Source organism: Mastomys coucha, unplaced genomic scaffold (assembly GCF_008632895.1).
Source record: "Mastomys coucha isolate ucsf_1 unplaced genomic scaffold, UCSF_Mcou_1 pScaffold5, whole genome shotgun sequence".
NCBI classification, from domain to species: domain Eukaryota; kingdom Metazoa; phylum Chordata; class Mammalia; order Rodentia; family Muridae; genus Mastomys; species Mastomys coucha.
This window is the reverse complement of record NW_022196911.1, coordinates 45,141,089-45,153,444: the sequence shown is the minus strand read 5'-3', so window position 1 is coordinate 45,153,444 and position 12,356 is coordinate 45,141,089. Positions and strand designations below refer to the sequence as shown.

Here is a 12,356-nt window from a genome sequence, read left to right as displayed (position 1 = left end):
AGGAGGAGGAGGAGGAGGAGGAAGAGACGGTAGGAATAAAGAGCTATAAATCTCAGTTTCTGGCTGAAAGAGTTTGGAGTGGTGACCCACCTCCAACAGACTATAAGTACCCTACAGATTATACCAGTCCTTTCAAAGTAACCAGCTTCAGCCACAGGTCACTAGTATAAAGGAAGTCTTCTTTACCCAAATAAGGACTTCCAAATGCCCATCTATGGCTAAATGTCATCCAAGATTCTTGGCTCTGTACTTAGGAAAAGCAGCACCAAGTACATTATATTTCATCTACTGATTGTACAAATATCATTAGCTAAGGTGCAACATTGCATATCAAGATTTATGAACATATAAATCATAAAGTGGCACTAACTATAAGGAACATTCCAATTTCAGGTTGTGCATTCCAGAATCAATGAAAACGCCTTTTCCACATGACAGTCTTTCAACTATTCAAAAACATCCTCCCTGGAGCCCTTTTTCTAGCATTTTCTGCCCATAGGAACTATTCCTAGAACACCCAAATTATTCCCTCTGAGTTCTAGACTGGCAAGGCTACATAAGTGAGACCCTGTCTCAAAACAAAGCAAGACAACAAACCCCCCAAAAAAGGCTCCACTGTGGGTACACAGCACACTTTCCATCCACTCAGCTGCCGGTGGCCATCTGGACCGGTTCTGTAAGTGGGCCACTGTGCCTGCTGCTGAAATTACATGCTGGCTTAGATTCCCTCAGATCCATGCACAAGAGTGGTACAACTGGATCATAAGGTAGTTCTAGTTTTAGTTTTTGAGGAACCGCTCTGCTGGTTTCCACAGTGGCTGGACATATCTGCATCCCCACTGGTGTTCCATAAAGGTTCCTTGCCATTCTACCTACTACAGTAAACTCACCAGCAATTGTTTATTCAGTTTCTGAGGGGGTTGAGATGGACTCTCAATGTAGTTTTCATTAGTGAATTGGAGAATATCTAATTCACTAATTTAAAAAAAAACAAACTTTCATAAAAGTTGTATCTATTTATTTAGAACCTAGAACCTTTGAGGGCGACTTGGTGGTCTGATACCTCGCCTCATTGTCTTGGATATGCAGTATTTTCTTATAAGCTCTCTCTCTCTCTCTCTCTCTCTCTCTCTCTCTCTCTCTCTCTCTCTCTCTCACACACACACACACACACACACACACACAGAGGAGATGTTGGAAAAGAAAACAATCCCTTCAAATTAAGCATGATTCTGAATGGATAAATCATATGTCACTTCAGAATCCTTTTCATGTTTCCCCATTTTCCCCAGAAAGCCCTTTGTAGTCATGTAGATCTAAGTTGTCTAAAGTGCTTAGCCATCGGGTTTTTAAGAGTCTGTCAGTTTCAAACAGTCTCTCAGTCTTTTCTCAATGGTGATGACCTTGAGAGTTTAAGCTCAGCTGCACTACAGAAGGTGTTTCCTTACAGCTAGGTCCAGGTCACGCACCTTTGGCAGGACCAACACATAAGCCATGCTGTGCTTTTCACTACCAGATGGTGCAGGCTTGATCCATCCATTACCGGTGTTTGCTTTGATCACTGGTGCGGGTGACATCCTCCAGGCATCTGTACCATGAAGGTACTCTTTTCCCCTGTGTCATCAGTAAATATTCTGTGAGGAAGCAATTTGAGATCGGGCAAATACTCCACTTTCCATGAAATTTCCATTTTCTTTTACCTTTTATGAGTATGGAGTCATAGGTTAAAATAGTTATTATCACTGTTCATTCTGGCATTCAAATTTCAAGTATGCTCACTAAGAGAGACTGTTTACAGTTTTTCCATCTTATTCTTTTCTGGACAGCTGTATTTTAAGTGTCTTGCTAAAAGAAAATGCTAAAAATGAAGATAATAATATCTTCAATGTCAAGAGTATCATAAGGTTACTACTTCCTCATACTAGATTATACCCACAAGGACACAGCTAGGTGTTTTCCTAGTAATCTGGCACATATTAACCAATAATAATGAGCTCCCAAAATTAAGAGTCCAAGGATTTCTCCACTTGAACTCTTCCTTAAACCATATATCTTCACAAACCTTTCTTACTGATTTTTAAAAATCCAATTTGCATGCCATCTTAATACCTTATTTATTATTTGTGTTTCAAGATTCTATCTCCCTAGTGTTGTGTTCTTTTTCAAGTAAAACTCTTACATTTATGCTTTGTTGTAACTGTCTTATAAAACACTTCTAAGTAGGTGGATAAGCACACAGCCAAGCACTCCAAGCAGGAGATTTAAGCTGGAGGAGAGTGGCCTATATGTTAGCCTTCACACCAAGCATCAGAACTCTACCCATCTGTTAGTCTTCTAACCTGTGATCTATAAAATGGGTTTCTATTTTGCATGTAAATGTAGGGGTATGCATGCATATGTGTATGGTTGTCTTCCTTTACCAATCCCTACTTTTTAAAAAATTATTTAATTTTATTTATTCATGTTTGGGAACATCCATATGTCACTGAATACATGTACAGTTGAATTTAGGTTATGTCAGGATTGCCTTTTATGGCAAACACTTTACTTGCTGAGCTATCTCACTGGCCCTCTACTTTTTTTAAGACAGGGCCTCTGGCTGACTCTGGGCTCACTGACTTTGCTAGGCTGAGGAGCCACTAAGCTCCAGGGCTCTGCCTGTCTGCACAGTCTTAGTGCATGTACCACAGTGCCTAGCCCCTCTACAAGGAGGCGGAGGATCTGAACTCAGGCCCTGCTGCTTGTAATAGCAGCCACTTTACCTACTGAGCCATCTTCTCAGCCCCATGAAATCTATTGCTAAACCAGCATTCCAAACCTACGTGGATTCCTAATACAATTTTATCTTCTTCCTCTTCTATGGTCAGTGGAAAAAAAGATAAAGCACAAGATGACAAAAAAAAAAAAAAAAAAAAAAAAAAAAAAAAGGCCAGGTCGTGGTGACACACGCCTTTAATCCCAGCACTTGGGAAGCAGAGGCAGGCAGATTTCTGAATTCGAGGCCAGCCTGGTCTACAGAGGGAGTTCCAGGACAGCCAGGGCTCCACAGTGAAACCCTGTCTCAAAAAACCAAAAACACCAAAAAAAAAGCACATCAAGTGATGGATTCAAACAAGTAGGGAAATAGAGCAGGTTGTACTCAAATACCCATAAATTTAGAAGGGATTCTCCATCCACTTAAGATATGTAAATTAAGGAAAAGTTTAAGAACCCATTGGGAAGTTTTAAAATGGATTTACTACATTTATTTTATGAAGTTATTATTTTTTTAACTATTGCTTTAGAGAAAAGACAGCTTAGCAGATGAAGGCTGCTCTCTTCCAATTCTTAGCACTTACTCTGTGAGGTTCTCAACCACCTGGAACTCCAGCTGCAGGGAATCTGGCCCTTTTCTGGGCTCCACCAGCATCTGTACAGATGTGGCATATACTTACAGTCACAGACACAGGCATACAAGTAAAAATAGAGCTTAAGGACAAAAAAAAAAAACCATTTGTTTCAGTATATCAGGTTTACATTTTTTTGGTTGTGAGCCTAGCCTTTAATGGCTGAGCCATCTCTCCAACCCCAGGTTTACATTTTTTAATTTTATTTTTGGGACTGGGGAGCAGAGACAGGGACTCTATGTAGCCCTGATGTCCTGGAATTCACTATGCAGACCAGGCTAGCTTTGAACTTAGACATCTGCCTGCCTCTGCCTCTTCAATGCTGAGATTAAAAGTATGCGCTACCACACATAGCATTTTTTTTAAAAAAAATGTTTTAAGAAATATGTATGTACTACATAGAAAATACAGGAGCAATATTAGAAATACAGACAAAAGTGAACACTCAACTTAAACTTTGCCTGCCATAGCAGTGAGTTAAAACTGCAGGCTCAATCTCTTCTGAAGCAATTAAACCCATATTCAGGGAGAGTTTAAAAAACAAACAAACAAATAAAAAAGCCAAACTCCTTAAGTGCTAACTCAGCAGCATGACTATATTATTCATTCATGGTAAGTGGACCAAATTACTGCTCTGTAACGGTATTTTTGCAGTATGTTTATGGCTGTTTTAAACTAATTTCTGTATGTTTTTATATTCAAAGTCAGTTTTCTATATTTTATAAAGTATTTTTTCTATTTGTTACTAAATATTATTCCCCAAGAACCTGACAGAAGGAGAAGAGCTAGGCAACTGCTTCTGTTAAAGAGAATGTAAGATTGCTACTGATGACTGACATGGGGGTTAGAAACAACACTGTTTGGTTAGGAATGAACATACATTCCTAAAGATATAAAGACCTATATGGAGATTCCAATTAGACAATGATCTGGTAAGATTTAATTCAGACCACTAAAGAGGGGCAGTAAAGACTACATAAAAATAAACCCTAGTCTTAGTTTTCAGACAAACGTGTTTTATTTCTACTATCCAAGCTTGAACTCCCTTATACCACCACACACATCCGCAGGCCACACAACAAAGAACTCATTCTGCTAACTGGAGTTAACAAGTAAAACCACATATTGAACAGCCTTTCCGGTTACTGACATCACAGTGACACATCTTCCCTGCATTGGGAAGATGTCCTTCAGACACCAGGTGAAGGGCATTCCCAAGACGACCATCATCAGCAAGGTCTGGAAACATGGCCAAAGCAAGAAAACACGGAACTTCACTTAAAATGTGGAATTTTAAGATGTTTTAAGCAACATGAGTAGAAAAACTAAATATCAAAACTAAACAGCTCAATAGAATCAAAGCTACATGGTTACTCTGTTCAAAGCAAACTGCTGACTGATCTAGAGAAGGAAAGAAAAACCTCAGAAATCCTTTCCACATTACCAGTTGATTAAGAACGGGGCAGCATAACAGAAAAGGGACAGTGCTGTCAGGAACAAAGATAGTCTCTGAAGATGGCAAGGACTGAACTTGCCAAGGAAAGGCATCTGTTTCTCTGTTCTTGGCTGTCAGTTCATGTTAGTTATCTTCAAATGTGTGGCAATGAGAAGCATCCATCTAATGTTCCTTTACTGAAGTAAAGAGTTGAAAGCAGGCTCAACATGGATCCATCCCTGTATCCATCCCTTAAGAATCTGAGTTACAGGTCTTGGGGGAAGGAGGGATCCTGGCATTAATATCTTTATGATTTTATAGTTGCACCACAATTAATTCTGATACAAGGTCTTTGAACAAGAAGTGCTGCCCTACAGCATGAGAATGGTGTCTGGGAAGGGTTGGAGCCAACTACCTTGTCTGTGAGATGGAGAGCAAAGAATTGCTAGAAGAGGACTACAGTTTGAAGATTCATCATCAAGAAATGCCTCCTTCAAAGAATGAGAGACAGAGAGCTTCAGATGAGCCATATATAAATTTGTTCTACTTAGCTGTATTACTCAGAGGTTAGTAGGCTTCTGGTCTAGATCACCAGGCTGAAATACATAACCTTTTTATAACCAAATGTCAAGTAGTATCAGTCAGGTCTTTCCCCTGGGCTCTCCTAATACTCTTTCTCATAGCATTTCATTTACCTTGGGGAACTGGGTTTTGTGGATCTTGTTTCTGCCACACAAGTCCTACCAATACTTCTTTTAGGATTTTCCAAGTACTCAAGAATTAGATGTTAGGGAAGAAGCCAGATACTCTATGTGGGCTGCTCAACTACCTTACTGCTCCAGAAGGGAGGCTTCACACCTATGGAGAACCTCATACCAAGCTAAGACAACACAGTATACAATAAATGGTATCAACTTCACTGACTTAGAGAACACCACTTTCCTTTTTTCAAAATCCCCATACACTATTACTGAATAATAGTTCTTGCTTTTTGCATACTCTGCCTGAAAATTTACTTTGCTATTACCTCGACCATCCCTCCACAGCCAGCCACGCTGGTTATTTCACACCCTATTCCTATCCATACCCATCCTTAGCCCAGACTTAAAACCATTTTTGCTTTGCTCTTTTCCATACAGATCCTTTACTTATGAAGCACCTTCTGCCTACAGTATTTTTCCTTAAACATTTGGGCTTCTGAACAAAAGTCATTTCATAGAGGGAACCCCTCGGATCTCCAAAATTTAAAGCCTTCTTGCAATCCTAATTCAATGTTTATTTTCTATGCATGACTGAAGTCTGTAAAAAGATGTGCCATGAGTGCCAAGTTTATGCATACAGGTCTAATAAAAGCACACAAAAAAGATCCAATTAACAAGGCTTCTTTTAGCTAGCTCAGCCTAGTTTTCTCCTGCTTACTCTCAGACTCCCTCCACAACAGTCACTGTCTGGACTGATGTAGTTCCTCTAATGAGAGTATCTTTCTCTCTGGTCACATTTTAAATCATTTTAACTATTTAGGGCCCAGCACAATGAAGCCTTCTCAGTCAAGTCCTCTGATAAGTCCTTTACACTTAGTGGTCAGTAGCCTTTAAGCCTAGAGGTTCCCTTATCATTTCACACATATGCATCTCTCCAATGGTGGACATACGCCTCAGGAAAATACTCCGAATCCTACAGTATATTTCACAGAATGCTCAATGTATAGTATACAACTTCATATCATGAACGTCTGTGCTATATACAGTTAAAAATAATTAGCCGTATAGAAAAACATGCCAGAAAAATGAAGAAAGATATGCTTAGGAATAAAACAAGTACCAACCTCAAACTTAAATAAATAAATAAATATATATATATTGATTTTATAATTTTCTAAGAGGTGCTGTCATTGGAGGCACAAAAGTTGTATAACTTAAAAAAAATTACAACAATAAATTCCACATTCACTCTGATGGGAAGATAAAGCAGGCAGATACTTTTCAGGTGGTTTACAAATGAAAATATAGAGTTACTTGTCCAAACTCATAAGATTCAAACTCCATGTCAAATTTTTTCACAAAGATGTTTCATCATCTGAACAAAACATAATTTTGTTTCTACAACCAAAGTGACAAATTAAGTCTGTGACAAACTTTTAGAAATTCGTGCATCGCCAGGCAGTGGTGGCGCAAGCCCTTAATCCTAGCACTTGGCAAGCAGATTTCTGAGTTCAAGGCCAGCCTGGTCTACAGAGTGAGTTCCAGGACAGCCAGGGCTATACAGAGAAACCCTGTCTCAAAAAACAAAAACAAAAACAAAAACAAAAAAACCAAAAAAAAAACCCAAACCAAAAAAAAAGATAGATTCGTGTGTGTGTGTGTGTGTGTGTGTGTGTGTGTGTGTGTGTGTGTGCAAGAGTGCAGGCATTGAGGATAGAGGAGATGTGGAGGTTAGAACACAAGAGAGAGAGGCCCTCTCCTATCTGGCCCACGAACTTCTGGTAACTCCATCTCTGCAGGCTGTCTCCTGGTAGAACACTACAAATGGTTGTGTCATTGTGCCCAGCTTTTATGTAGGTTCTGGAGATCTGAACTCAAGTTATCAGGCTTGCCACACGAGCACTTTACCCACTGAGCAATGACAAACTCTTAGCCCCCAGCCCATGATAAACTCTGGGATATGATTCTGAGACTAGAACAAAACAGAAGAGGCTTCAACAGCTATAAAAATGGAGATCTGTAAGCTGGACAAAAACCACTGTCTTGTTTTTCTGACAGCAAGTAAATAACAAATGGCATACCTACTAAGAACATGAGACAAAGAATTTATTCTGTTTGGGAAAACAGGAAACAATGAGCAACAGCCTATGAGTTCAAAGAAAACAGGGCAAAAGCTCTTCTGGAGAAAGAACCTAGAGGCCTCCCACATGCAGAGATGAGCCTCCTTGCAAATAATTCCAAAATAAAATGGCATATTATTGTCAAATCTTTAAAAATGTAAAGTTATACTGCAGAAATCTTTTCAATGGATAGATTTATTCTACTGTTTTTTTTTTTATTAAGACAATATACATGCTTTTTATCTAAATAATCATGTAACTTTTGTTTAAATAACACACTAATAGTATACTCTGGCGTATATCTGACCAAAAAGCACACAGAGAATCTATGACTGATCTTTCAGTTTAAACCTCAAAAGCACCTGGTGCATCCCACTAGTCTGGAGGCGACACACTTCTCTCTTTACACCTGTCCACTTAAGTACAGGTTGTCTTTAGAGGCTTTAAATTTCTACTCTGAACACTTGAAATGGAAATTAAAGTAACAAGAGACTATCTCATGAATACTCAGTGATGTATCAAAGTAAGAATAATTGAGGAAATAGAACTGCTTAAGTTAAAGAGTCTTATTTTGTCAACTGTCCCCAATTACGTCCTTTAGGACAGACTAAGCAGTATGTGTCTGTATAAGGAAGCAGACTAAGTATTCCTGTGACTTCATTCTCTTTTAATGAGTTTGCTTTTCTTTGTCTCATGTTCCCAGCATAATAAAATGACAAGTTCTTAGCTGAAATTTATTTTTATATTGTTTATCTTTAGTCTGCATTTTAAAATAGTTTAAATCAAATATAATTTATATTGTATACATATAATTACATATATTTATTTTATATAATACATTTTAATTATATTATATTAAACACTATTATAATACTTATAATTTAATTTTATATATCATTTTTCTTGTTTGTTTTTTTGAGACAAAGTTTTTCTAGGAAGCCTTGGCTGTCCTGGAACTCACTTTGTAGACCAGGCTGGCCTCGAACTCAGTGATCCTCCTGCCTTTGCCTCCTGACTGCTGGGATTAAAGGTACATGTCACCACTCCCAGCTTTTTAAAGTTTTTGTTTGTTTGTTTTCCAAAGCAGGGTCTTACTATGTAGCTATTGGTATCCTGGAGTTCACTATGTAGACCAGGCTGGCCTCAAACTCAGAGATCCACCTGCATCTACCTCCTGAGCACTGGGATTAAAGTCATGTGCCACTATGACACCAAGCTTGCTTGCTTATCTATCTACCTACCTACCTAACCTACCTACCTACCTACCTACCTACCTAACCTACCTACCTACCTACCTACCTACCTACCTACCTATCTTTCTTTCTTTTTCTTCCTTCCTTCCTTTCTATTTTTCTTTCTTCCTTCCTTCTTTCCTTCCTTCCTTCCTTCCTTCCTTCCTTCCTTTCTTTCTTTAGATTAAAAAAAGTATGTGTCTGTATATACTCACATGAGTAAAGGTATATACACAGAGGTTACAGGGCTGGGTTGGAGAGATGGCTCAGTAGTTAAGAGCACTGACTGTTCTACCAGAGGTCCTGAGTTCAATTCCCAGCAACCACATGGTGGCTCACAACTATCTGTAATGGGATCTGATGCCCTCTTCTGGTGTGTGTGAAGACAGAAACAGTGTACTCACATATAAAATAAATAAATCTTAAAAAAAAAAAAAAAGAGGCTGGGAGCATCATGTCCTTTGGATCTACAGATACAGATGATAAGTGTGGTCAGCCACTGAGTTATCTCTCCAGCAAAGATTTGCCTTTTAGAAGTACACAATTCAGATGTACAATCATCACCACAATCCAAGTTGAAAATTTTTCTATCATACCCAGAAAGTTCTCCCACACTCAATGAATTGTGATCCTTCATATTCACTAATCCTGCTTTCCATGTCTCTAAATCTGATTTCTTAGATATTTTATATAAATTGGAACCAGGCAATAGTTGGCCTTTATATCTGGCTTCTGAGGTCTATCTGTGTATTTGTAGGGTTTTGAGACAAGGTCTCACTTTGTAGCCCAGGTTGGCCTGAACTCAATATATAGCCTAATCTGGTTCCTAACTCACAGTAGTCTTTCTGCAGTCCGGTTAATTCCATTTAGTTGATAAACTGAATTTTACTCTGTGGACATATATTGTTTTGTTTTTCTACTCATGAGCTGAGAGGTATTCAGGTTGTTTCAAGTTTGATTATCGGAAATACTCTACTAGGACATGTAAATGTACATCTCTGTGGACATTTTTCCCTCTTGTTCCCTTTTTTTTCTTGTGATGGCTGCTAGGGGGCAGACAGCTGGCTCATGTGGTAAATCTGAGCTTAACTTTAGAGAACCTGTTTTCCAAACCTGCGCTACATTCCCAACAGCAGCTACATTTACCCCAGTGGGTGTGAAACTATCTTATTGTTTAGATTGCATTTTTTTCTAATGACTAATAAAATGTCTAATCACTAAATTCTTTACCCATTGTAATATTAGGCTTACCTTATTACTGATTTATAAGGTTTCTCTAAATGGGACGGACGTATTTTTAGACACCGCATGGAGCATTTTGCTACTTCTGCCCTTATGTATACCACAATTCCATATGTTTTATAGAAGTTTCAGTTCCTTTGGAATTCACCAAACCCTATATCTGAACCTCTATATTTTTGCTGTTACTACAATCGATGATAAAGAATTATATGGTTGGCTGGGCGGTGGTGGCGCACGCCTTTAATCCCAGCACTTGAGAGGCAGAGGCAGGCGGATTTCTGAGTTCGAGGCCAGCCTGGTCTACAGAGAAACCCTGTCTCAAAAAACCAAAAAAAAAAAAAAAAAAGAATTATATGGTCAAACAAGCCCAGCAAATGGTTTTATCAAAGAGCTATTCCCTCTAAGATTTCTTGAAAACCTCTGTGTGTCAATGAACACAAAGCGCCTCTGCAAGTACACTATTCCAAGCATTTCCCAAAGATTTTCCTTCGTGTTTTGCTTTGTTGGTCCTCTATAGCATATCAGAATAAATGGATGTTTTGAGTAATGCAGACGAGAAAGCCACATCATCTGATAAACTCCCAGCTCTTCACTTGTGTGTGTGTGGTGTACATGCCTGTGATTATGCAGGCACATGGGTGCAGGAAGTCAGGAATCTTTCTCTACTGCTTTCCACCTTACTGCCTTCAATTACGGTCTCTTACTGAACCAGAAGTTTGTTGTTTCAGCTAGGCTGGTTGTCCATCTAGCTCTTGGAATCTACCTGTTTGTTGAACACTCATCATGTGGAAGGTGAGAATCTTTTACTTCCTCTAGCTCTTCTCTAACCTCCATACACACATACAAATAAATAAGTATAAAAAAACAAAACAAAACAAAAACAAAGGTGTTTCTTTAAAAAAAAAAAAAAAAAGACAATTTCTTAAGTAAGACATTGTACTATAAAATCTGCATGGATGTAAAGCTAATTAAACCCCAGTAGCTCAGAGCCAGGCTCATGAAACTAAATAGACATTAGTAAACTTGGGTCTACCCCTCTTTTGCAGGCTCTTAACAGTTTCAGTCTTCTGTTCTATAAATCTAGGACTTCCCTAAATATGTGCGCACGTGCGTGCATGTGTGTGTGTGTGTGTGTGTGTGTGTGTGTGTGTGTGTGTGTGTGTACGGGATCTCTTGGACTCCTGGAGTTAGAGTTGCAGGCAGTTGTAAGTCACCTCACACAAGTGCTTTAAACAAATTTAGGTCTTCTGCAAGAATATCAAATGTTCTTCACCTATAGCAAAGTGGTGGGCACATATATACATACATACATACATATTACACATGTAAATGCTCAATAAATTGCAACTATTGTTATATAAATGCTTCCCACAAGAAATTAAGAAATGGTATATCACTGCTGTGTATATTCATCACTGAGGCAGCTTCAACATTTATTCTAATGTCATGGAAAGATCCTTCCTGGACAGGTAATCCTTGAGAACCCAAAGCAGTCTGGGAAAAGGACCCCATAGCAAGTACATGATAACTAAAGTCATCATATAGAAAACAGAAGAGCACAACTACTGTGAGCTCAATCCTGACCAGCCATTAAGAAGATTTATAGATTGTTTTGGTCACTATTAAAGAAAAACCACAGGAAAAAAAGACATGGATCTCCACAAGTGACAATACCAAAGTTAACAAGATCATAGAATTACGTCGAAGATTATGACTTTACCAAAGGTAGAAGAATGCTCAAAGTAGTTATTTCAAGAAAGGATGACAAAATCTAAAGCCTCTTTTCCTGTTTACCTGGATGAGTCATGGTGACCGGCTCCTCTTTGGATTTATTATTGTAGATGACTACAGCAACTGCATTGTGAAAAGCAGCCCGTGATATTTTCTCTTTAAAGGTGCAATTTCCTCTTTGTAGCAAGGCGATCCACTGTTTGATATTAGGAGGGACAAAGAACCGTGTTTGAGGATCACAGCCCAGATGATCAGCAACTAGACAACAGAAGAAAAGCACATTAAAGATAAGTCAATAAATCTTTATCAAAGTATCCTTCTGTTCCCTGAATACTATATATATGTGCAGCTCACTGCAGCAGGGCTGTATGGATTTCCACAAAGGGCAACACAATGCATCCAATTAATGTTTGGAGAAAATAGAGGCTCCACAAAGATTTTACTTGTACTGCAAATAAAACAATAGGGCTTTTTTTTTTTTAACTTTACAGATTGATAAAATAAAAAAG

At 38.5% G+C, this 12,356-nt stretch overlaps 1 protein-coding gene across 5 annotated transcripts in view; it reads right to left on the bottom strand.

Moving 5' to 3' along the window:
- Rnf130 (ring finger protein 130) overlaps positions 1 to 12,356 on the bottom strand; it is a 108,917-nt gene that overhangs the window by 68,719 nt on the left and 27,842 nt on the right. For all 5 annotated transcript variants that reach the window (XR_004113677.1, XR_004113676.1, XR_004113675.1 and 2 more), the window contains exon 2: positions 11,911 to 12,105. Coding sequence is in view for 2 of the 5 variants with exons in the window: in XM_031354370.1 (XP_031210230.1) it covers positions 11,911 to 12,105 (195 nt within the window). In the remaining 3 variants the exon portion in view is untranslated. The remainder of the gene's footprint in view (positions 1 to 11,910; positions 12,106 to 12,356) is intronic.